Source organism: Symphalangus syndactylus, chromosome 1 (genome assembly GCF_028878055.3).
Source record: "Symphalangus syndactylus isolate Jambi chromosome 1, NHGRI_mSymSyn1-v2.1_pri, whole genome shotgun sequence".
NCBI lineage: Eukaryota > Metazoa > Chordata > Mammalia > Primates > Hylobatidae > Symphalangus > Symphalangus syndactylus.
This window is the reverse complement of record NC_072423.2, coordinates 55,198,169-55,225,089: the sequence shown is the minus strand read 5'-3', so window position 1 is coordinate 55,225,089 and position 26,921 is coordinate 55,198,169. Positions and strand designations below refer to the sequence as shown.

The following is a 26,921-nucleotide window of genomic DNA, read 5'->3' as shown; positions in this document are numbered from 1 at the left end:
CAGCCATTCACAATGCATGAACAAATGGGCATAGCTGTGTTCCAATAAAACTTTATTTACAAAGTCTTTATTTCAAAAACAAGACTTTTCTGGAAATGAAGGGTGGTAATGGTCATGGTTGCACAACAATGTGAATATATTTAATGCCACTGATTTGTACACTTAAAAATAATTAAAATGATAGATTTTATGTTATGTATATTTTACCACAATTTAAAAAGAAACAAAAACAAAATTTTGTTCACAAGATGTTTTTTCTAACTCCTAGACTACACAATCCTTTCTGCTTCAAATACTCTGTGATTGGCCGGGCTCGGTGGCTCACGCCTGTAATCCCAGCACTTTGGGAGCTGAGGCGGGAAGATCACGAGGTCAGGAGATCGAGACCATCCTGACTAACACAGTGAAACCCCGTCTCTACTAAAACTACAAAAATTAGCCGGGCGAGTTGGCTGGCGCCCGTAATCTCAGCTACTCGGGAAGCTGAGGCAGAAGAATCACTTGAACCTGGAAGGTGGAGCTTGCAGTGAGCCGAGATCGCGCCATTGCACTCCAGCCTGGGAAACATAGCAAGACGCCGTCTCAAATAAATAAATAAATAAATAAATAAATAAGAATAATATTCCATTTTCTTTCTTTCTTTTTTTTTTTTTGATTCGGAGTCTCACTCTATCGCCCAGGCTGGAGTGCAGTGGCGGGATCTCGACTCACTGCAAATTCCGCCTCCCGGGTTCATGCCATTCTCCTGCCTCAGCCTCCCGAGTAGCTGGGACTACAGGCGCCCGCCACCACGCCCGGCTAATTTTTTACATTTTTAGTAGAGACGGGGTTTCACCGTGTTAACCAGGATAGTCTCGATCTCCTGACCTTGTGATCCGCCCGCCTCGGCCTCCCAAAGTGCTGGGATTACAGGTGTGAGCCACTGCGCCCGGCCAATTAATATTCCATTTTCTGTACTACTCAGGAAACTGAGGCAGGAGACAGCCTCCTCAATTCAGGAGAATTGCTTGAACCCGGAGGCAGCGGTTGCAGTGAGCCGAGATCGCGCCACTGCTCTCTAGTCTGAGAGACAGAGCGAGACCCCGATTCAAAAAAAAACTGTGATTAAGTGGTTTCTAAAACCTAATGTGTAATACTTGCAAAGATAAAATTGCTCTTCTACCAAACCTTTCTTTCAATATTTCTGAAACGTAAAAAGTACTTTAAATTCTAATGTTATAAGCAAAGTAGCTAAAATGGGGCTGGTAATTTTTCCCCTCTGCTTTATCTTGGGTTAGAGTCGAAATATTTAAGCACCTCCGAGTATGTAACAGCAACCAGGTTCACCACACTGGGGAAAATGTCTTGAGTAATGAAAAGAGCACCAAGATAATCTACCTTATTAGGCAATCTAGGCTTTTTTGAAAGTTATAAATGAAAAGAAATACAGTATAAAACATGTCATTTGATTATCATCAGAGTAATTTTGCAATGCATTATTTGTATATTTCAAATATTCAAGGCACCATATAACTGTTCAATTTTATTTCTATTTTTTTTATTCAAAGCCTACATTCATAGTTGCTTAATGGGATGTTTTTCTTCTTCATATTTTTAGTGCCTTTCAATAAAATATATCATTGCTTAACATCTACATTTTGCTTAACTTTAGATCTACCCACACATACTCGGGCTGAAAATAAATGCTCTTTTACAAGTTAGATTTTGGGGGATTTCGTATGTTTTGCTTTGCTTTTCGGTTTTCATTGTAACCATAGTCAACTCGATTCAGCCATAAGACATCAACACTGACCAAGTGTAGTCCGGACTAGCTTTTGCACTTCCACATCATGATTAATTTATTATTCATCTGGTACCTTCCTATTAAACTTTGTCTTTAGCCTGTGAACTTTTCTTTCAGCTTCCAACAAAGGATTTCATTGCTTTAGGAATTGAGGTGTGGCTAAGTTTTTACCTGGGAGCAAAGGTGATGCAAGCGTTTCTGGTGAGACCTACCCTTGGTTTAGGGTGGGGAGGGACCGCATAACAGACCATCTGTAGACTCCTTCGGAAGGCAGCAGAGACGCTGCAGAGGGCTTTTCTTAGACATCATCTGCAGACGGCTGGCAGGATAGAAGCAGCGGCTCACTTGGACTTGTTCACCAGTGAAATCAGAGACAATGATGGGGCTCTTCCCCAGAACTACAGGGGCTCTGGCCATCTTCATGGTAAGTCCTGTATTTTCTTAATAATCACAAACTTCCCTGCTTCCTCCCTTGTTAAAGAATATTATATTTGATTGCTCAATCTTTATTATAAATTCTAAAAGGAGTGCAGTGGAAATCAACACTTTAAAATGAAATTGTGAAGATTACCAATTTCCTTCTTTTGTTGTTTTCTGTTTATGTTGTATTTTACATAGAAACGTAAACCAGAAAGAAATGAGTTTTTAAAACCACTTAGAATTTTTTTTTAGTTAACGAATTAAGTAATCTTAATCACAGGTTATATTTTCCACAACATTTTCACTTTCTTTAAAGTTATGCTTTTACTAGTTTTTCTAACCCACAAACAAGAACACAGGAGCCACTTCTATTTTCCAAGATTACATCTCTCTTAGCATATAGCTAAGAACTCTACACGCCTGGGCTTGATACCTGACATGCTTTTAAAAGTAAAAAATCGCAGAGTTAAAATCAAAGCAGTGTTTGACTCTAGAGAAGTTGGGAGGATTATTAAGTAAGTATTTACGTTTAGCTATTATGTGCCAAAAGAAAATGTCAGCCTTTGGGGGTGGGGGGAAAGACATACAACATTTTAAAGCCATTTTTCCAGACGAGTAATACTTCTGTTGATTGAGAAAGTTGTACATAGTATTATCTAAAAGAGAAACGGAATGTTACAGACTGTTTAAAACCTGGATGTTACAGACTAACTTACTCCTTAACTGTATTCTTATAGCAAAAAAAAAAAAAAAAAAAAGTCACAATATTATCTGTTATAGGGAGATATCAAAATAGCTAAATATACCTTAAAAATGAATGTCAAAACAATTCCTAATGCGAATTCATATGGTTTCCATGATAAGCTGGGTTGGCCTAGGCGTCAATTTACCTCATTTTTTCATCTAAAAAATTGAGATAAATGGACTTCAAGAAGTCACAGGGAGATAGATCTCAAGAAAGGACTTTCTTAGCTCTCCCTAAGATTTTTTTTGTTTGTTTTTGTTTTTGTTTTTGTTTTTGTGACAAGGTCTGGCTCTGTCACCCAGGCTGGAATCCAGTGGTGCGATCTCCAACCTCCACCTCTGGGGTTCAAGTGATTCTCGTGCCTCAGCCTCCTGAGTAGCTGAGATTACAGGCGTGCACCACCACAGCCAGCTAATTTTTTTGTATTTTTAGTAGAGATGGGGTTTTTCCATGTTGACCAGTCTAGTCTCAAACTCTAGCCTCAATGGATCCATCCAACTCGGCCTCCCACAATGCTGGGATTGCAGGTGTGAGCCACTGCACCCAGCCTCTAAGATTCTATTTCTATTACGACAATGTAACTGTGCTCAATACCTGATGAGTTTATTTGAAAGGAGGATGTTGTTAAAGAGAAATGTGATGGTTGTATGACTTTCCCACCTTTCCAGATGGGAAATGTCTGGGCTGAACTCCAGGTAGTCTGATAACCCCTATGTCCAAGCCAATGGCAAAGCTCAGGAAGTTAGGGGCCATGCAGCATGGGCTGTCGGGATAGTATTGCCATGAGGACATAGGATTGGGCCACCACAATCTAAGGGGGGTCTCCTTTTTTCTGCTTTGACATATAGGCCACTCTCAATTACCCCTCTGATTCTGGAGTGACTGTGACATCCTTACATTGAGGCTAATTTTTATTTTTATATTCCCAATGCTTATTATATCTTAGAGTGGACATGCAATTGTTTGAAGAATGAATAAATGAATGATTTAATGAGCCTTCTCTAAACTATAAAACCCCCACACAATGTCCCTATAATTCTAGTCATAAAGGAAACTATGAAATGACATATATTTGGTTCCACTCAGGAAAAGTTTACATACACATGCTGTTTAAACAACAATATAACTTCATACATAATTGTTCAACTGAGTGGTCTATACCTATTCTGTCCAATATGGTAGCCACTAGCCACATGTGGTTTTAAGCCACTTGAAATGTGGTTGGTCTGAGTTGAGGTGTGCTATTTAATATAAAATATACATCATAATTTGAAGAAGACTTTGAATGAACAAAAGAATGTAAAATATGTCATTAATAATTTTTTATGTTGATTACATGTTGAAATGATAGTATTTTGGATGTATTAGATTAAGTTAAACATATTGTTAAAATGCATTTCACCTTTTAAAAACATTTTAAATGTGACTAAATTTTTTAATTATATGTGGCTCGCATTTGTGGTTTTTATCTTTCTGTTGGACAGTACTGGTCTACTATTAATGCTATTGATAGAAGGCAGTGTCAGTCAGGAGTGAGACAATCAAGTCTTTATGGATTCAGTGAAATGTGAGGTGATTTGGAATAAGTATAGATGGGCGGGCCAAAAGGAGATCTCTTGGGTTGTCAGAGGAGTATAATGAAAGGCAGGCACAGTTAGGATTTGCCTGGGGGAAATGGACACACCGGTTTGACTAGAATGACAGTTTGCTTTGGAGAATCTGGACATGAATTGGAAAGGCAGCTGAGGGTCAGATTGAAAAGTGCATTTTGTGAAGGCTCATGGAAACCTTTTATAAGTGGGGAGCCACCCAGAGTTTTGAAATAATGTGCTTATGGGGGGGAAAGCAATGTTTTCTAAAGCATTCTCAAGAGGGAATGCTCATCTTTTGCTGTTGCAGGGTGGGGTCTGAAAGTTGGCAGATGTGTTTGAAGGTTTTGTAATAATCCACCATCCAGTGACCATACATGGGTTGCCCAGAACAGTGAGAAATAATAGCAAAGTCATAGACTTAAATCTCTGGCTATGCCACTGACTCACTACAGGCTTTGTTTCCTCAACTGTCAAATAAGAATCATACCCCACCCCCTGCCTAATGAAAACGGTCGTAGTGAGAATAAAGCAGCAATGCATGCAAAACAATTAAAAAGTGCTGTGAGAAAGATGAAGTGATTTGTAAACCCTCTAATTTTTATCACTTGTACTATTTTTAGTAATGGGGTAATTCTTGATAACTTCTTAATATTGTGCCTTACTATCTTAAATAACCATGGATACCAGTATTAGTAAGTCAAGAAAGGGCCTACATTTGTCTTGAGCTACAAAGTATATCAAAAACAGGTGTCGTATCAATTTTTAAATTGATGAGAAAAAATAAAAGCTATATTTGGGAGGAGAAGGCATGGGGAGTAACTGTCTACTATTGAAAAAAGTGTAATATGTATCAGTTTCTTGTGCTTGTTTGATCCATTTTATGCAATGTAAAATAAATGTTTTTGAGGAAAGGACTCATGGTTGAAAATGCTTATCTTCAGAGATTTAATCTTTTGAAAAAAAATTTATCTTCAGAGGAAACCACTGTGTTTTGTAGTCCACCAAATCCAAAACAGTTTGTCATCCAACACTGCTATGAGCATTTGGACAATTTGCTATATACCTTTATGTTACTATATTAGGTAAAACTTTCCTCACTAAAAATTAACAGAGATGTTTGAAATCTAAAGATGTTTAGAGTACAATTTTTTTAAAGTAGTTGGTGGTAGGAAAAAAAGAGAGAAGTAGTTTAAATACCAAGTTTGAGTTAGCAAGTGTTCTAAATACAGCACAACTATCTTCAACCGCTTTGTTTTCTATAAAACATCTAAAAAGAAAATCTTTAGAAAAAGAATTCTAGGCTAAATGGCCCAAATGTTTAACAAATTGAAAAATCTCTAAGGTATCTCTTCTTCTCCTGATTGACCCAGTTTCCAGCACTGCTAATATGTATAAAAATAAATGTCCTACTGAACCTCCCAAAAAGTTAATATTCTAAAATCAGAAAAACCTTGCCGAGTGGTTCTTCCAGCCCTGCCTACTTGGGTAGAAGTCAGGAAGGATGTAATTACTTCTACCAATTAGCACTCCCTCTTGCTTCATACCTGAAACCGGTTTTCATCTGGAGCTAGAACACTCAGTGCTCATGAGGTTTCTCACAAACCTGTTAGCCTTTGGCTCTTTCTGTCCAGTTAAGAGTCAAGCTGGTAGCCTAAGGTGAGGCCTTGCTTTGGGTAGTTCACCATAAGAAAATTACACAGACGATTGGTTACTACCCATAATCACAAGATGAATAATGGAATCTGTCTAACGCACACCTTTTTCTTGGAGAGCTGCTGTGCAGCTGGCTAGGTTGTACACTGCACAACTCCAGGAGGTGCATTCACATAAACTACAGCATGAGCAGTGCCCTGGCATTATTCAAGGAGCAACCTAGACAATTGTACAGTGGAGTACTATTTCTTTTCTCTTTCTCATGGTCAAGAAAGAGAACATTCTTATGCACCTTGACAGTGAATAATAACAGGTCACTTCATATAGAAACGGCTCTTTTAGGCTGGGTGCAGTGGCTCATGCCTGTAATCCCAGCACTTTGGGAGGCCAAGGCAGGCAGATCACAAGGTCAAGAGATTGAGACCATCCTGGCCAACGTGGTGAAGCCTCATCTCTACCGAAAATACAAAAATTAGCTGGGCTTGGTGGTGCGCACCTGTAGTCCCAGCTACTCGGGAGGCTGAGGAAGGAGAATCGCTTGAACCCGGGAGGCAGAGGTTGCAGTGAGCTGAGATGGCACCACTGCACTTCAGCCTTGTGACAGAGTGAGACTCCGTCTCAAAAAAAAAAAAAAATGCTCTTTTATATCTCTTTTGAAGTTTGGTGACAGAATTGGTTAACATTTTATTAAATGTCAATTTAATAAAACTAACTTACTTTGGGCTAGGGCTCACCTATGTGCTTTACACCTATTAATTTAATCCTCACAACAAACCTATAAGGTAAGTAAAATTAATTATTATTCCTATTGGACAGATGAAGAAACTGAAAGATTAAGGAATGTTCCCAAGTTATATGCTAGTACATGGTTGGGAGTTGGATTTAAATTCAGTGATTCAGAATCCAGTATCCAATTTTATATTATCATACTTGACTGCAGCCTACACAGCATTTCAAATAAGCATTTAAGAATATCCAGGGATATTTATTTTTCTTAGCATTCTGTCATGATACAAGGCTTAACTTTCTAAATTAATTGAGTTTACTCTAAAAATCAGTTATTGGAAATTGAATTCTTCACAATTAAATAATTTCCTAGTAATTAGACATATATCAACTTTGTTCAATTAAGGAATTTGCTTTGATAAATACAAAGTTTATCACAATGTTTCAGAGTTTTTAGATTTTAAATTTCAATATATATAGAAAGCTGTGAGATATTATGAAAGATGCTAATATGAATGATACTACTTACCTGTGTATATTTCATGGTATTTTTCCCAAAAAAATTTAATAAATACAAAATCATGTTTAAAATTTGGACTGATTTGTTTGAATTATCTCATTCATTCTACAAATTTCCCCAAGCATCCCAATTCTAGAAATCAGAAGTGTAGTCAGGCCCTTGGCCTGGCTGGGATGAGCTACCTGCATCTAATCCATAGTCTTATGTTCTGTCCCCTGCCACATTAAAGTATGAGGTAACCCCAAACAAGATCTCGGCCAAACCAAAGTAAAGAGCAGGTGCTATTGTACTTGCTTTTTGTTTAATCTAGCTACCCATATCCTCGGATTATATTTATTGTGTACATACCATATTCAATAGGAACCTTAATGATACAACCATATACATTTTTATTAACAAATAGAGCATATGGATATCAAATTGCTTTATTTCATATATTTTTTAAATTTAATAATTAGATTTGCTTTTGATAATATTTGTAATTCATATCTATACCAAGGCATTAAGGCTATATCAATGCTTTAAAAATCATATAATTAAAATTTACAAAATAACCAGAAAACAAAAAGAAAGAAAAGTACAGTAATTCTCAGGATAAGGGAGGTTTCCTCCACATTGGTATTTCCAATCCAGGCCACCAAAAGAGACAACTTAGTTCATTCAAATCGTCAGAAAACTATGTAAATATTTATTAGCTTGATTTAGTCATTCCACAGTTTACAAATATCTCAAAACAACATGTACATGATAAATAATATACAATTTTGTCAATGAAAATAGATTTACAAATAAAAACATACAAATTGTTTTTAAAATATCCAAAATTATTATATTAGCAAATTAACTAAAACAAGTAGCCATTATATAAATATTAATCAACTAAAATAACTTTTTTAAAAAAATACTATTCTAAATAATGTAAGGCTGTGATGTCCTCTAAAAATCTAAAGATCATTGCAATATTCAGAAATGTTTCCTATCACCTACTTCCCGGGAGAACAGAAATTGTACCTATTGTGTATTAGAAGAATCATTCTCTGTAGGGCTAGTCCAAGCATGATTCATATTTTCGGGATGACTCTCCAGTTTTCCTGTAAAGAGGAGCCAGCCTGGCCCATCCCTCCTCTCACGTGTAGCTGAGTCGTTCTTATGCTCTGAGAAAGGAATTGTGCAGTCACTACATTGCTCTGGTCTTTTCTACCAAGTAACTCAAGGTATTGCTTTAAAAAGAGCAACAATGTTGGAAAATAATTTTGAGACATGTTATAACCACAAGTAGTGGTTCTTTTCCATGACAAATTTGAACACACACTTCTTGGAATCAAGGTTTCAGCTGGAATGCCTAGAAGGGAAGAGTCCTGACATCTTATGTCTGACATAATTATTCATTTGGTTCAGACTTGTACTAGTCTATTCATTATAACCCTAGAAAATAAACAATGTAATAAATCTACATTGTTTCAGGGGCAACCATAGTCTTTTGCCAAATAGAAATCTAAATTGACTGTCATATAATTTTCTTTGGACCATTAGTTTTTTTTTTTTTTCTCTTTATGACAACTTTGGTTAGAATTTAGCAGTAGTTGGCTCACACCTGTAATCCCAGCACTTTGGGAGGCCAAGGCGGGTGGATCACCTGAGGTCAGGAGTTCCAGACCAGCCTAGCCAACATGGTGAAACTCCGTCTCTAGTAAAGATACAAAATTAGCCGGGTGTGGTGGTGTGCCCACGCCTGTAATCCCTGTTACTCGGGAGGCTAAGGCAAGAGAATCCCTTGAACCCAGAAGACGAAGGTTACAGTGAGTCGAGATCGCACAATTGCACTCCAGCCAGGGCAAAAAGAGCCAAACTCCATCTCAAAAAAAAAAAAAAAAAAAAAGAATTTAGTAGTAGTGAGGTACCTGCTCTGGAGTTAGGCTGCTGCGGTCACTATCCTATTATGGCCATTAGCTAGGGCAAAGTATTCATTCCCTCACATCTCCAATTCTTCATCCGTATACTAGGGATTATAATACTAGAATTTCCTTCAGGTGCCTGCTGTAAATATTACATGAGACAATAAGTATAAAGCTCTAGGAGTAGCAGCTGATACTGAAACTACACAATAAACATTAGCTACTGTTATCACTCTTCTAGTTTTTTCTTCTTCTGACTTATTTTCCACCATTATTTTTCTACCAGATTCATCAGATAATCAGTGGATTAGCAAATACTTGTTAAGCACCTGTGAGGGTTACAAGAAAAAAAAAATAACCTAATAGCACTGAATTGGAAAGTTTACAACACTCCTGGCTTAGCACAGAAATTCTTTCATGCATATAAAACAAGAAATAATAAACTGTGGTAAACCATCATGGGCTAAATTTCATGGTACAGAATATGTGTTGTACAAACTCAGAAAAAGAGACATCAGTAAAGACAGTTTCATGGAAGTTGTTGGAACTTGATGGATCTGAAAGGATGAGCAATATTTAAGTGGGTGGAATAGAAAGAGGTAATGCATGCCAGGCAGAACAGAAGATGAAAAATGACACAGATGAACATCTCATATGCTCTTGAGAAGGTGAAGGCTCTAGCCTACATGGCTTCATTTTGCTCTCATTTAATTTTTTGGACCACCCTGAAGATTAAGTTCAATATTTAAATTGAAGTAATAGAGTAGAGATGAACAGATCCATGTCTCACTGCAAACAGGGTTTGTGATTGGAATAGCATATCCTCATCTTTTAAGTTTTGTTCTCTAAACCAGACTGGTTCCATTCCATTCTTTTCACTTGTACAATTAAAGAAGATGTTCTGTAATTGTAGAGGACTAATACAGGATCGCCCTCCTACAAATCAGTTGGGTGGCTGATGGTTTTTAATAATCCCCTGTGGCCCCTTTCTGAAGTATTTCACAATGGTGCTTACCAATGTTTCCCAAAGCGATGACTTTCATAGCTTCCAGGAACTGTGTATAAAGCAGCCAGGTAAGAATTGTGTGGTTGCTGCAACTGATTATTAGGCATAGTTTTTGCAAAGTCCAATAGGTTCTTCTTTATATCATCAAAATTCTGTAGTCAATTAAAAAGCTGGTGGAATGTGTTTATATTGATAGTAATATTATTTTTCCTAGTAGGAACTTACCCTTTGATTATTGCTTCTTGAAACTTACTTCTTTTGAAATAGAAACAAATCACAATATGAACAATGGAACATAATAATCAGGATTATTCGTTGTATGTAATTCCTTATTTGAAGAATTCACATCTAATTCGACTTTGTTTAAATGTCTGCAGGTGGTCATATTGGTTCATGGAGAATTGCGAATAGAGGTAAAGTATGAAAAAGGTTTTTGTTCTTAAAATAATAGTTTAGTTTAAAAAATTAAATTGTGTTTAGTAGAAATGAATATTTAATTTCTAAAATTATTCAATAATTTAATTGTGAAAATATATAAAATTAAAATTCTGGTAACTGAAAACAATATTTAAAAACTAGTCATCCATAAATGTCATTATTATAATTTATTTCATGCATTCTTTTCTTCTTACCTTAAACAAATCAGCTGGTCAAACCCTATGGGCCCAGTAAGATACTGTGGAGTATGAAAAGAAAATATAAAATATGACTAAATGCTAATATTAAAAATCATATAGCTTTGTAATTATTTTAGTTATTTAACATTTATTACTTGCTTGACAAAGTATCAGGTAGAGCTAATTAGATACCTAACAGTCTTAGAGATCTTGAAACACAGGGGGTTCCTCAACTAGGTGTCTGTAATCAATATTCTAAGCAAAAATTGCCATTAATTTGCATAACAAATGGAATCCCTTTTTACATAAGACTAAAGGTCAATATGAAGAAGAAGAGATGGCTGTGCAACAAGCTAAAAGAAGGCAAAAACGTGAATGGGTGAAATTTGCCAAACCCTGCAGAGAAGGAGAAGATAACTCAAAAAGAAACCCAATTGCCAAGGTAAGTTATAGCGACAGGGGCAGTATAAGTTTTTAGAATAAATGTATAAGGTGTAAATTAAAATAATACGGCAATTCCAAATAACAAAATGAAGACTGGGGAGTCCACAGAACAAGTGAACTGGTATCCTCAACAAAATAGTACGATAATAATAATAATGAGAGAAAGAGAAAGGAAGGTAGCTTCTAGGGTTATGAAAAAGAATTGAGACATATTGACCAATTTTAATATAGAAGGCTTACTTGGATACAGAGTCTAGCAAACAAATAGGAAAAATAATGCATGTATAAGACAGTTAGAGAAATGGTTGGGAGCAAAATTTGGATTGGCCATGTACTGATAATTGTTGAAGCTCAGTGATAGGATGTATCAGGCTTATTATACTATTCTTTTTTTTCTTTCTTTTTCTGAGATGGAGTCACTCTGCCGCCTAGGCTGGAGTGCAGTGGCAGCATGATCTTGGCTCACTGCAACCTCCTCCTCCCAGGTTCAAGCAATTCTCCTGCCTCAGCCTCCTGAGTAGCTGGGATTACAGGCGTGTGCCACCATGCCCAGCTAATTGTTTTTGTATTTTTAGTAGAGACAGGGTTTCACCGTATTGGCCAGGCTGATCTCGAACTTCTGATCTCATGATCTGCCCGCCTCAGCCTCCCAAAGTGCTTGGATTACAGGCGTGAGCCACCGCGCCCAGCCTGTTATACTATTCTAACTTTATATATATTTCACATCTTTCATGTTAAAAAGCTTTAAAATTACAATAATAAAAAGTAAATTATTTTAAAACATATTTTAACCCTACCATATGATCTCTTTCCCTTTTTGTCTCTCCACTTCCCCCTATTTAAACTAAATAAATATCTTTTGTTTTTAAATGTTTTCAGGTAAAGAGGGAGCCTTCAGGAGTAGCCTTGTCAATATTAAATGTCTTTGACTTTCTTTTAACATTTTAACACTATCATGTGGCCACAGTCTGAGCAAATATTCTAACACCAAAATGATGAGCACACATTGGTTCAGGCTGGTTGTCAAAAACAACAGTTTGACTTTATTTCATATTCCTAATATCTACCAAGGCAAAAAGTAAATGGCACAATGTCAAAAAGAGTGAATCGAATGAACAGATGACTTTAGACTATGGAAGTAGGGGTGGAGAGGGAAAGGCTTGAGTGATGGTCACCTCAACATTTTGGGTATTTGGGGCTGTAGATTACTTCAGATTACCAAGCAACCCAGAAAATTACCTACCGAATCTCTGGAGTGGGAATTGATCAGCCGCCTTTTGGAATCTTTGTTGTTGACAAAAACACTGGCGATATTAACATAACAGCTATAGTTGACCGAGAGGAAACTCCAAGCTTCCTGGTAAGTTTGGGTCCTCAACATTAGGCTACCCTTCTCCTTGTATACTATCACTTTAGAAAGTGACACTTTTCTACTGGTAAATTTAGAGGAGAGTTCAGTACATGAATCAGTCCACCAGCAAATAACAATATTAGTCCCTCCACAGAGCCTCGCCTGAGGGAACACAGCAGAGGGTGCATGAGTGAGGGCTGACACCTAGCATGCCAAGTGCTTCAGTTTGCCATGACACAGCATTAGCCTGGTGGAAGGGGCAACTTGCCCAATTGGTCTGTCCAGAGCAGGCACCTTTTTCCACTTTGTCTACCCTTTGGGGAAACGTTTCTTCTTTTCACAAAAGTTATGTACATGCCAACAGAGGCCTTATTTCTACAAGTTTTAATAGTATGAAAACTAAGATAGCAGAGTAATAATCCACATTTTCCCTCTGTTCCTAGATTACATGTCAGGCTTTAAACGCCCAAGGACTAGATGTAGAGAAGCCACTTATACTAACAGTTAAAATTTTGGATATTAATGATAATCCTCCAGTATTTTCACAACAAATTTTCATGGGTGAAATTGAAGAAAATAGTGCCTCAAGTAAGTCTTTTACAGTACTTACCACTTTCAATTTATCTACTTTCAAATGTGAGTCCCACTACAATATGTCATTCTTATAAACTAATTTATGCTCTTAGTTAAATCAGTTGTTTTGAAAAGTAAAATTCATTAAGATAAATCTGGGTCTTCCTTTCTAAAATGTGTATTTGAGCCTATTATTTACTATCATTGTATTTCTAGGTTATAGTCTGGTTATCAGGTCAATAGTATCTTATTCTGTATATACAATTTGTATAAGCATTTGGCAGTCACAGAGCTAAACAGGCGCCTTGGGTAGCCTGGATGCATCAGCTGGGCTCTTTTAGGTTAGAAGGGACAGAGACACATTCACATTACTTGGATAATTTGTGGAAAGAGGAGAATTATGACAATCTATCAAGGGAGAAAACTGAGATAGAATATAGCCTCAATCTCAGCAAAAGTAAGGCTTAGAGAGAACTGAAGAGTTTGTATGGAAGGAAACACAGTTCTACCTGGTTCAGAGAGACAGAAAGAGGTATCACAAGTGATATGCAATTTTTTGAACGTATAGATTATTTTAGGATATTTAAAAATTAGCATCAATGTGAACTTGTTTGGAATATTTAAAATAAACATAATGTTAATTGTTGCGTATTCTTTAATAAACATTTTCCTGTATTCCTAGACTCACTGGTGATGATACTAAATGCCACAGATGCAGATGAACCAAACCACTTGAATTCTAAAATTGCCTTCAAAATTGTCTCTCAGGAACCAGCAGGCACACCCATGTTCCTCCTAAGCAGAAACACTGGAGAAGTCCGTACTTTGACCAATTCTCTTGACCGAGAGGTACAGCAAAGCACTTGGGGGAACATTCAAAAATAAAGGGTTTGATTATAAGAAAACCAAGAGAGGTGACTCCATTTTACCCGAAAATAAAAAAAGAAAAGAGGTTCTCAGTACTTAACTTGGCTAATCTAGGGAAATTGTTTGCATTTTTAAGTGTGATCCTGGTGAGGCGAGATGTGTACCGGGAACCTGCAGAATCAATTGTACCCTGAACATACCAGTGGAAGTTAAATAGGGGCAATGAAAGAAGGCATTGACATAGACATACATGGACAAAGATTGAACTGCAGCTAACTCCTCATTTGATGGAAGAGAAGCAAGTGTCTTAGATGAAGGGAGAAATTTCTGTCTGGAATAAAGCCTTCTTTTATATCACACTTTTTCTCCTGATTTCTTTTAATTTTATCCCTGCTTCCAGAGCACTAAAGAATCTCCTTCCCCAATCCGCCTCATTACCTACCACCACCTTCTATCTCCATTACCACAGGCTACCCTATCAGACTCCAAATTATTTTTGTACAAATGGCTTTCCCAATAGACTAACAGAGAAGCTCCATAAGTGAGCTTATTATTCCCACCCTACTGATTGCCCATTTTTGCTCTAAGGATACAGTACAGTCCTGCCATAAGGAGCTCACAAAACAGAAAACCTGCCCTAGCCCCTTAAAGACCTCCACCCAACCATCCAGAGCCCCACAAACGTCTTCTACATAAACTTGAATATTTCTACCTCCTTACCCATAGGAATCAAGTAGTTTCCATTTATAATTCTTAGAGATTAATTATTTTTCTTTATTTCTTATCCAAAATTAGCAAGCTAGCAGCTATCGTCTGGTTGTGAGTGGTGCAGACAAAGATGGAGAAGGACTATCAACTCAATGTGAATGTAATATTAAAGTGAAAGATGTCAACGATAACTTCCCAATGTTTAGAGACTCTCAGGTACACCTATTGCTCCTTAAAGAATCATTTAGATATATATTTAATACTTTGAAATCCTAATTCAGGACTTGCCTGTTTGTTGGCTTTTATTTAAGTTTTCTGCACTTATCTTTAAAGAAATATGCATTTATCTTTAAAGAAATATGCTTTTTAAAAAAATTAATAAAAAAGGAAAAAAATATAATTAAAAAAATATATAAGAATTCAGTAATCAGAAGAAGGAAATACATAATTTGAGAAATAAGGATTACCATTTAGAAGAAACATAATCCCTCCATGTAAAACCTGTCATTGGGTCTTTAATTCTGCTTCTCACCTTTTCAGTATTCAGCACGTATTGAAGAAAATATTTTAAGTTCTGAATTACTTCGATTTCAAGTAACAGATTTGGATGAAGAGTACACAGATAATTGGCTTGCAGTATATTTCTTTACCTCTGGGAATGAAGGAAATTGGTTTGAAATACAAACTGATCCTAGAACTAATGAAGGCATCCTGAAAGTGGTGAAGGTAAGGTCTGATTTCCCTTCACTGGTAAAAAAAATTCTTTATTAACCAAAATGATCATTTCTACAGGTAAAATGTATTTATTTGTTAATAGCACTTTATTACAGAAAACACATAAAAGCAGATTGAATTGTTTGTAATCCCCATAGAGCCACATTACCTGAGGACAACCTCTCTTAACATCTTGAACTCGTTCCAAGCTATTGAACTTTCTATAGTAAACACAAACACACTAACATGCTATGGGAGTGATGATGTATACTTTAAGCACATGGTAATATATTATGGGTGTCCATACTTTAAGCACAAGAAAGCAAAACACATTTCTTGACTTAATCTCATTAGCAACAATCAGATTGAAGTTAGGACGAGATAAGAATAGATGGAATCATGTCTTGCCCATTTGTCAATCGGTTTTAAATGGATTAGCTACCATCAATACAAAATAAATTGCAGCTCTTCCTACTAAATGGGAATTTATGAACAAAATCTGCAAAATAAAGGATAAATAATTGAGTAAAGCTTCTAATATGCTTGGCTATGACAGACTCCTTATCTGAGAATGTGATCTGGGCCCCTTCCATGGTACAGCACTTTGGTTTTTTGTTTGGTTGGTTGGTTTTTGTTTTTTGTTGTTGTGGTTGTGGTTGTGGTTGTGGTGTTTTTTGTTTGGTTGGTTTTTTTTGAGACAAGGTCTCATTCTGTCATCTAGGCAAGAGTGCAGTGGTGTGATTTTGGCTCACTGCAGCCTTCACCTCCCAGGCCCCAGTGATCCTCCCACCTCAGCCTCCTGAGTAGCTGGGTCCACATTGTGTGACGCCATGCCTGGCTAATTTTTATAGTTTTAGTAGAAATAAGGTTTCACCATATTGACCAGGCTAGTCTCGAACTCCTGACCTCAAGTGATCCACCCGCCTTGGCTTCCCAAAGTACTGGGATTACAGGCATGAGCCATCGCATCTGGCCCTTGGTACAGCATTTTGGATTCCATGGGAGCGTCCTTATTTAAGCCTTAAATCCAGTTGAGTGACAGACCATATAATCCTTTAACAAGGGGGCTGCTGAAAGCTGTACATGCAGTCCTTTGTTACTGTGCTCTTCAGGACAAGTGCTACAGCCATCCCCACTTCTAAGGGTTTTGCTATAAACTCCCACCAATGCCTGGGAGTGACCTATTCTCTATCTTGTGTATTGGTGTCATTCAGTCTCCCAAACTAGAAATGTGGGCCTTACCCTGAATCGTGACATTTGCTCACAGCATGGAGCCTTAGAAATTGTCTCTGAAGTCTGACCCTCTTCTACCTTCTTACTGCCTGTACCCTGGCCTGGCTTTTCCTCTCTTCTCTTAGACGATCGCAGTCCCTCCTAATAGATATCCCTACCTCTTGTCTCCATGGACTTTGTTCTCCTCATTCTTACCAGTGCACCACCATATTTTTCTTAAAAATAGTTTGGATCCCTTACTCTTCTCTTTAAAACCATCCCTGGCTCTACACTGGCTGTGAAGTTGGCCCTCGACCCTAATTACCAACTCAAGTCACCTGCAACTTATCCTTGACAGTAAGCGTGTAGGAACTATTGGAGAAGCCCAGGCAGCAGTGGGTCCTTAAGGCTCCTCAGGTGACTCCTACAGTCAGCCAGGGTTGCTAGCTGCTAGCCCTTTAAGATGAAATTCACAAGGCGATTTGCCATCTGTATTCAGCCTACAACTGCTTTCACCTATGCCTGGATAATTTCCCGGCATCCTTCAACACTCAGCTTAGATGAATACCTCTCAGAACCCTTCATAGCTCTCCTAAGTAGAATTATTCCTTTGCTTTCACACACAGACCCTATCATCTCTTTTGCCTCTTACCCCTTGTATTATAGTTCCCTGTTTAGACATCTTTCTCCTCCACTTCACTGGAAAATGCTTGAGCACACAAAGCCAGTCATTGCAAAGTTAAAACTTAAATCCAGATCTCTTACTTGAATCATTTTTAGTGATATACAGTTGTAACCAATATAAGCATTTTCTTATCTCATCACTCAAAAAAATTTACTAGTGAACGAAGAAAAGTTATCCTGGGATTCCTCAGGCCTTGATTTGGGCCACCTCAATAAGGGGATCAAAAAATTGGCTATCATGCAAGACCTTCTGAAAATGAGTCTACAAAGAGTTGCTGGGCCACCCGCTCACTGCTTTGCAGGGGCCTATTTGCCAACCAAGATTGTGAAGATAGTTTGCCTTTCCCACCTAGGAATTTTTTAAGTCAGGAAAGATACCATTGCACGTAAATCCAATGAAGATTCTGCAAATGACCATAACTGCCAGTTATAAGAACGTATTTGGGGGCTTGATTTGTTCAGTCCTCACTACACCCTGATGAGGTAAGCCTTTTTTTTTCAGAAGTGGAGAGCTGAGGATCAGAGAAAACAGACATTGTTCCCTGAGTCACACAGCTATTAAGCGGCAGAACCAGGATTCAAATCATGTTACCATAGCCAACTTGGGGTTTTTTCCACTGCACCTCATAGCCTAAAGAGAATATGATGATGTCTTGCTAGTCTGAAAGAGGTACCTTTATTAGTACCAAACTGAGGTCCCATGAGTTAAGAATCCTAAAGCTTTCTCTATCTCAACATTACAATAATTTCTGAAGCTGTTTTGCTATTTAAAAACAAAAGAATTCTTTCACAGCATCTTGCATAGTGTGCTGTCATCATCTACTGGGTTTGCGGGAGTATATTTTTGTGAAACTGCCTTCTAATTTTATTTTTTCTCCAGGCTCTAGATTATGAACAACTACAAAGCGTGAAACTTAGTATTGCTGTCAAAAACAAAGCTGAATTTCACCAATCAGTAATCTCTCGATACCGAGTTCAGTCAACCCCAGTCACGATTCAAGTAATAAATGTAAGAGAAGGAATTGCATTTCGTCCTGCTTCCAAGATATTTACTGTGCAAAAAGGCATAAGTAACAAACAATTGGTGGATTATATCCTGGGAACATACCAAGCCATCGATGAGGACACTAACAAAGCTGCCTCAAATGTCAAGTAAGACTATTTTTATTTATATCCTATTTCTTGATGAGGTTTTAATCTATAAGCTATCACAACATAACACATAAACTATTATGTGCCAAGAATAGAGATATGACATTGATAAAAACAAGAAACTGGGTAACTCAAAAAGTAACATTTAGCTAAATCATTAGGTGATCATCTAACTATACTAGAAGCAAAGACAATAAGCATAAGTTACAGTGGAAACCAAGGGAAGAATGCCTTAGCCTATCAACAGAAATTGGGAACACGTCTCATGGAAACTTACAATTGAGTCTTACAAAGGAGTAGAAGTGCACCACGAGAACATGTTTTTATCATATAAAACAGCACATACAAAGACATATATGCCTAAAATATAATGGCACCATACAAAATAATTGCTATATTATACAGAGCAAGAACACAGGTATTTTATTTTATTTTATTGTGCACAGCAGAATTGGAAAACTAAGCTAATATATGCTTAAGAATTATGAAATATGGTCCTGGCACAGTGGCTCACACCTGTAATCCCAGCACTTTGGGAGGCCAAGGCAGACGGATCACTTGAGGTTGGGAGTTCGAGACCAGCCTGACCAACATGAAGAAACCCCATCGCTACTAAAAATACAAAATTAGCGGTGGTGGTGCACACCTGTAATCCCAGCTACTTGGGAGGCTGAGGCAGGAGAATCGCTTGAACCCAGGAGGCAGAGGTTGTGGTGAGCTGAGATGGCACCATTGCACTCCAGCCTGGGTAACAAGAGCAAAACACCATCTCAAAAAAAAAAAAGAAGAATTATGAAATATGGCTCATCCATGCTGTGTTAATTTTCTGTTGCTTTTTATAAAAGCATATTTCAATGTCAACATATATTAAACATGAATATACTAAATATAAAATGAGTCATTTTCATTAAATATGTAACATTCCACATTTGAAAGAAAACTATTTTTTTTAATATTATGAAACAGATATGTCATGGGACGTAACGATGGTGGATACCTAATGATTGATTCAAAAACTGCTGAAATCAAATTTGTCAAAAATATGGACCGAGATTCTACTTTCATAGTTAACAAAACAATCACAGCTGAGGTTCTGGCCATAGATGGTAAGAAAAATATTTGAATCATTTTAGAGAAATGTTATTGTAATTGATGTTTCTTTATGCATAGATTATTATGATTATTCAACATATTATCTTTACCACTAGAGAGAGAGAATTATCTTAGGAGTGTCGGGCCTCAAGTTTGAGGCAGCTGAATCCAGGAGAGAAAACTAAGAGTTCCAACTTCTCAGTGGAGTTTGAACCAGCGAATTCTGTGTTAGGTCCCTATAGTTTGCTGTGGTTGAAGCAGAAATTTTTTGACCGACAGAAATCCCTGGGTTTGAGGGAACAGATAAGGATTCATAGACAAAGCCCACCAGGGAAGCTCAGCTTGAATGTGAGGTGCTTTTGTGAGGTACCTATGGAGACCTCATGTACTTTTATCATTGAACAATGCAATTTCCTCTTCTGCAATGTTTTAAAATAATATTCATTGAGGGTATGTGTTTCCCCAAGTATAAAATTAATTTATGTTGAAGGTAATAAAAAACATAACCCCCCCCCAAAAAAAATAAGTATCAAAAAGATTGCCATTTGGGAAAACAAAAAAAAAAAGTAGTAAGGGTAACAACAGAAATGACTCATAATGCCCCCACAGAGAGATTTTTATTTCATTATTTTTTATTTTCAGCATTTAAAATTTTTCTTTAATAAACTTTAACGTTTTGAGTAATAAAAATACACAATTTTTTATTCTGAATAAAAAATGTGCGCTTTAGAAGCAAAAACCTTTCACACGTTGATTACAAGTGAAATCAACACATTTAAGAAAGTTATTATTTTTGTGCTGATTTCAGTTGAAATCGGTGAATTCATCATCTTACTGGTCTTGGGTTCGAGCATATTAAATTAATTTTCAATTAATTATAATTAAAGACATCAGCCTATTTGGTAAATTTAAATTTGCTTTTTACAAGATGCAGAAATAGGATGACTATTTTTACTTCTAAGGATAATATAGTATTTCATGAGAAGACACACTAAGTTGGCTACAGAAAAGAGAAATGTAAAAGATTCTCCTTTTTTGTACAACTTTATTCTATACATTTCTTTAACTCTAAAACGTTGTTCTTACAGAATACACGGGTAAAACTTCTACAGGCACGGTATATGTTAGAGTACCCGGTTTCAATGACAATTGTCCAACAGCTGTCCTCGAAAAAGATGCAATTTGCAGTTCTTCACCTTCCGTGGTTGTCTCTGCTAGAACACTGAATAATAGATACACTGGCCCCTATACATTTGCACTGGAAGATCAGCCTGTAAAGTTGCCTGCCGTATGGAGTATCACAACCCTCAATGGTAACAGTAAAGTTGCTTCTATAAATGCAAACTGCTCCTTTATATTTCCAGAAGGATAAGGAAGATCATTTAAGAGCAGGTCCTTCCAAAAGTAACTGGAAAAATTCTTTGCAATGAAGATGTGGTTGTAGCCTTGTGAATTATTTCTCTTTTCAGAAGAGAAAAGGAATGATATACTGTTAGCACCATTTAATATTTTATTTTGAATCCTTTTTAGGGTTCATTCAATGTTTTAACATTTTAAATCTGTTTATTTCTACTTCCATAGTGCACCCAAAAAAAATTAGAATCAGGCATCTAGGTGGGGCATGGTGGCTCACGCCTGTAATGCCAGTACTTTGGGAGGCCGGGGCAGGAGGATCATCTGAGGTCAGGAGTTCAAGACCAGCTGGCCAACATGGTGAAACCCCATTTCTACTAAAAATACAAAAAGTAGCTAGGTGTGCTGGCGCATGCCTATAATCCCAGCTACTCAGGAGACTGAGGCAGGAGAATCACTTGAACCCAGGAGGCGGAGGTTGCAGTGAGCCGAGATCGTGCCACTGCACTCCAGCCTGGGCAACAAGAGTAAAACCTCAGTCTAAAAAAATAAAGTCAGATATCTATTTATCACAGAGCTGTTTAGATTTCTAAATACTAAATACATAAACTTGTTCTGATGGAGCAGTCTATGAGCAGACATGTAGCATGAAGAAATCAGTCTGCCCAAGGCCACAGGGAGTGCCGCTTACACTGTCACTAGTCAGGAACCTTGAGGGCATAGTGGACTGAAATTTGCAAACCCATTATCCAACAGGGAGGAGCTAGTTCATCCTTTCTCTTTCCTAACCTTTATCATACTCATTGTACATTGTCTGTGCTTTCCAGAAGTGTCATAGAAATAGACTACACTTCCTAAAAGTCTCCGTCCTTTCTGGATTTTATAATGACGAGACTACTTCAAATCCTTAGTAAACTCACTTTTCCCTAGCTCCTTTCTGAACCAGCCTTGCTTCCTTTCATGAATGTACATGCTGTTAAAGCATGTCCTTCAGTCCTAAGTAGCAGCCACTGCCAGAGTTACCAAAGGGATCTTGATCTCGATGGTCATCTTCCCTTGGGCCCTCACACTTCTGGCATAAAGATCTATCTCCAAACTGCATGCAGCATTTTGCTCCAAATGCGTTTACTGGATACGTGGCCAACGAAGAGGCTGCCAAAGAAAGATCAGAGAGGGCCAGGATGTGTCACAAGACATACCTGCCCAGGTGTGGCTGGGCAAGGCAACAGTGATTGGACTAGGTGGGCAAGGCACAATGTCAAAGGGTATGGTGGGATCAAAAAGATGCAACAAATGCAATGCTGAACCTTATAAGAACTATTGTGGGATCCGCTTAAAAAAGGCAACATAGCAGTGGGAGATAGAAAACAGTCTATGCTCAGGACTCAGATAGGCAATAGGCCATCACCACAAGGAAATCCCATATCATAGACCTGCAGCTCACGGGATAAGAACCGGGAAGAGCAGTTGAGGTAGTAGCAGCCAAAGTTGAAAGTCTTGATAAGTACAAGAACACAGAGTCAGGAACACATACACTCAGAGGGCCACACAAGTCCAAGGATTGGTGCAGACATACAAGAGAGTGGTTAAGCCCCAGAAGCGGAGTGCCTGACTCTAAATGATGTCGCCCATCTTCTTTCGTGGGAAAAGCAGAGTAGAACCGAGTTTCTTGGGAGAGAATAATGGGCCTACCTGAAACAGAGAGGACAAGGAGGCAGGTGTAGACAGATTTACCCACTTGAACCCGTTATAGCCCTCATCACTGCTCAAACCTCACTCTATTATCAACCCTACTGTTTGTGGCAACTAACTCTGCTAATGAAAATAAGTAGTAAGAGTGTAAGACACTGCTACGGTTGGAATAGGTCTTCCAAAGCTCATGTGTTGAAAACTTAATCCCCACTGCAACAGTGTTGAGAGGTGAGACCTGTAAGAGGTAATGAGGTCATGAGGGCTCTGTCCTCATGCATGGATTAATGGCGTTACCATGGGAGTGGGTTCATTACAGTAAGAGTGAGTTGTTATAAGGGTGAGTTCAGCCCCCACTTGCTCTCATGCTGTCCTGTCCTTCCACCTTCCGCCATGGGCTGATGAAGTCCAAAGGCCTTTGTCAGATTCTGACACCTTGATATTGAGCTTCCCAACCTTCAGAACTGTGAGAAATAAATGTGTTTTCTTTATGAATTATCCAGTCTGTGATATTCTGTTATAGCAACACAAAACAGACTGAAAAGACACCTCGTCCTACTGTTGATTTGCATGATTCTTTCTCTACAGCTACCTCGGCCCTCCTCAGAGCACAGGAACAGATAGCTCCTGGAGTGTACCACATCTCCCTGGTACTTACAGACAGTCAGAACAATCGGTGTGAGATTCCAGGCAGCTTGACACTGGAAGTCTGCCAGTGTGACAACAGGGATGTCTGTAGAACTTCTTACCCAACCACAGACCCTGGGACCAGGGATGGCAGGCTGCCCTCAGGGAGGCTGGGGCCTGCCGCCATCGGCCTGCTGCTCCTTGGTCTCCTGCTGCTGCTGTGTGAGTAGCCAATGTTTCGTTCTCTGTTGAACTGGGTGTCCTCATTTGCAAAGGCCTCCATACTGCCCTGCTCATCTGTGCAATGGGGAAAGAATATTCTCTGATGTTTTATAGGTAAAGCTAGGGGGAAATGGCATTTTCAGAAAGAATCTGAAATGTGTAACATGTCACTTGCTAACAGTCTATATTAATATAGCAACACAAGTTATATATGTCAGACATTTAGAAGACAGCACAACATAATCAAGAGAAAAGCAAATCATGAAGACTGTCTACACACTGTTAGTAATGTTCGTGGTCAAAATTATGGCTTTATCCATGAGTGTGGTGCTTTCTAAGATGTTTTCTCTGTATTGATCACATCTCATGAGATTCTAAGATAAAAAGAGAACACTAGTCAAATAAACCTAGGGAAATACAACTAGGGTATCATAGGCTATTAAGATAGCATACGCTATTAATATTAATTAATTAATTAACCCCTCACTAATATTAATTAATAGCATATGATATTAATATTAATATCATATGCTATTAAGATAGCATAGGTTCTGAGAAGTTATTGCTTCATCTAGCATTTCCTCAAAATAGATTACCATCTGAATATGCATCCCCTTTAAGACCTTCACATTTAACATGACTAAGTTTATTAAACACATTTAGAAAACGATGCATAAGTATCCTTTTTCAATAAAGGTAAAATTTATCAATAGGTTTCTGAAAAGTTGTATTTGAATCAAAATCTTGTAAATCAAATAGTATTTTGATTGTAAGAGGTCTCTATTTAAAAGAACTTCCTGACTAATTCTTGTATAAACAAGAGAAATCCTTGCTAAATGCACACTTTCTTAATTTATTATAAAAATCACAGAGTTTTAGAGTTAAAATTAATTTTATGATTATTAATTTTAAAACCACAAAAAGTAGAGAAAATGTGTAGACAACTACACATACAACCATCACTTCAACTGAACAGATATGAATGTTTTGCAATATTTTTTCAGGTCTCTTTTTTTAAAAAGAAATAAATTGCTATAGATAGAGCTAATTGCCACACATGCTATATTTTTCCCTTCCTTATTCTCCAAAAGCATTTACTATTCTAAAGTTACTATACACCATTTAGTTTAAGAGCTGAAATTGACACTCAGAGGTTTGGTTTTTCGATATCGTATTAATCAAGTTCAAGAACCAAAAATTTTTAAGTACCTCTATGTGAATCACTATGCTAGCTTCTAGCTGAAAAGGAAATTTGATTTTGGTTTTCATGCATGTCTAACTATAGGGGAAAAAATACCTTGATAAAGCTATAATAGAAATTACTACAAATGGGTAATTACAGAAGATTTCACGAAATAGAGGAATCATTCAATTGAGCCTTGAAGAATGATTAGGATATAATCAGTACAAAAAAATGGAAAAGGCGTTTCCAAAACTTGACAGCATCAGCCAAGGCCAGAAAACACTCAATATTTTCTGTTTTGGGAATCACACAGCCTTGGAAGGCTAACGCGTGGGGAAATTGTGGAAAGTGAAGGAGAAACAGAGAATGCATTAGGACTAATTTGAAAGGGCTACATAGACGTGCTGTGGTGTTTGTACTTTATCCTATGAGAAAGAGGAGCTGCTAAAAGCATTTAAATAAAAGACTAACATGATCATATTTGTATTTTAGAAAGACAACCCTGGCCACAGTATGTACTGTAAATTAGAAAGGAAAGAACACTTAAGAGGTCATTGTAAGAGTTCAAGAGAGATGATGAAGTTCAGATTTAGAGCTGTGACATGAGACTGGAAAAGAAAGGACAAGTGTGCCGTGCATTATGGTGGCCCCTGGAGAGGATTGGGAGATTAATTGTTATGGTCTGAATGTGTGTGTCCCCCCAGAAAAATTCATATGTTGAAACTTAAACCCTAATAAAATAGTATTAAGGAGTTGGGCCTTTACCTGTATTAATTCAATCCTCACAACAACCTATGATGTAGATACTATTTATTCCCCCATTTTATGGATGAGTTAACTGAGCAAAGAAGGTTGATATCACATGCCCAACATTACATAGCTGTTAAGTGGTACAGCCAAAATTTAAACCCTAGAATCTGACTTCAGAGGCTGCATGCTTAAACCCCTCACTAAGCTGCCTCTAAGTGAAGAGAGTTGAAACATTAGGATTCAGGTGGCCTTGGCAGGGCAGAGGTGGCAGTGGGGCCACTGACAACAAAGTGTGGGAAACACCTGCTTTCAAGAATAAGTATTTCACTCTTGGTCAGTTAACATGAGAATGACATTAACCTTTATTGCCAAGGATGTGCACAGAAGGATATTTACACTACCAGAAGAGCCCTCCAAGCTCAAGCCACAGCTAAGAAATTCTTAAATTACAATGAAGAATGCATTGATAGCCATTTATTAGGCTATCACCCTAGTTACTGAGGGAGTTTTCTGGTTAATTACTGTTTACTGAGCGATAATTAGAGGCTAGATTACCAAAACACCATCGTGCCCACCTAAAATCTGGACCATTCTGGTCATATATTTATCTGTGTATTCACCTGACACAATATACATAGCCCCAACATGTGCAAATAAATGCAATAATCATAAAAATATATTAAGGAAAAGGATTGAGGGACCAAACAGCTACTTTCATCATACATCAGTGCCTATTTTAAGACAATATACCAAAAAAAAAACAAGAAATGATCTGATCTGTCTCCAATTTCATAATCACATGAAATTTTAGTGTGCTTACTGTACCAAGTTTCATTTGTAGAAACTAATTTTGATTTTCATTAGGAATTGTCTACAAATATTTGAGACACTGTATTTTCTTTGTAACATTTCTGACAATTATCACATTAAACAGTTCCTAAATTAGTCAAGTGTTCTGATGTCTTGTTTTGTTTTTCACTAGTGGCCCCCCTTCTGCTGTTGACCTGTGACTGTGGGGCAGGTTCCACTGGGGGAGTGACAGGTGGTTTTATCCCAGTTCCTGATGGCTCAGAAGGAACAATTCATCAGTGGGGAATTGAAGGAGCCCATCCTGAAGACAAAGTAAGCATCCAGTTCATAAATTATGTATTTCAATTACATAGAGGAAATGTTTGATTTACATTGAGACATAAAAAGAGATTTCTTGACCTTCAGTTTGAGAGTCAGTGCTGAATAGATGGAGGCTTTTAGGATTTTAGCTCTTCAGATGTCAAATCATAGAAATGGTTATCCCTGCAAGAATTTGCACTTCTTGTAATGTTATCATTTGCAAATTTGCAAAG

The 26,921-nt window shown here is 37.6% G+C and overlaps 1 protein-coding gene across 1 annotated transcript in view; it reads left to right on the top strand.

Annotated features, from left to right (window-relative positions):
* Positions 1-2,124: 2,124 nt before the first annotated feature.
* Positions 2,125-26,921, top strand: part of DSG3 (desmoglein 3) — a 30,550-nt gene continuing 5,753 nt past the window's right edge. The window contains exons 1-13 of the mRNA XM_055235388.2: positions 2,125-2,207; positions 10,718-10,753; positions 11,268-11,399; positions 12,606-12,761; positions 13,196-13,340; positions 14,008-14,174; positions 14,988-15,116; positions 15,441-15,626; positions 18,391-18,662; positions 19,629-19,768; positions 20,843-21,067; positions 23,385-23,645; positions 26,561-26,700. Coding sequence (XP_055091363.2) covers positions 2,160-2,207; positions 10,718-10,753; positions 11,268-11,399; positions 12,606-12,761; positions 13,196-13,340; positions 14,008-14,174; positions 14,988-15,116; positions 15,441-15,626; positions 18,391-18,662; positions 19,629-19,768; positions 20,843-21,067; positions 23,385-23,645; positions 26,561-26,700 — 2,037 coding nt within the window. The 5' untranslated portion in view covers positions 2,125-2,159. The remainder of the gene's footprint in view (positions 2,208-10,717; positions 10,754-11,267; positions 11,400-12,605; positions 12,762-13,195; positions 13,341-14,007; positions 14,175-14,987; positions 15,117-15,440; positions 15,627-18,390; positions 18,663-19,628; positions 19,769-20,842; positions 21,068-23,384; positions 23,646-26,560; positions 26,701-26,921) is intronic.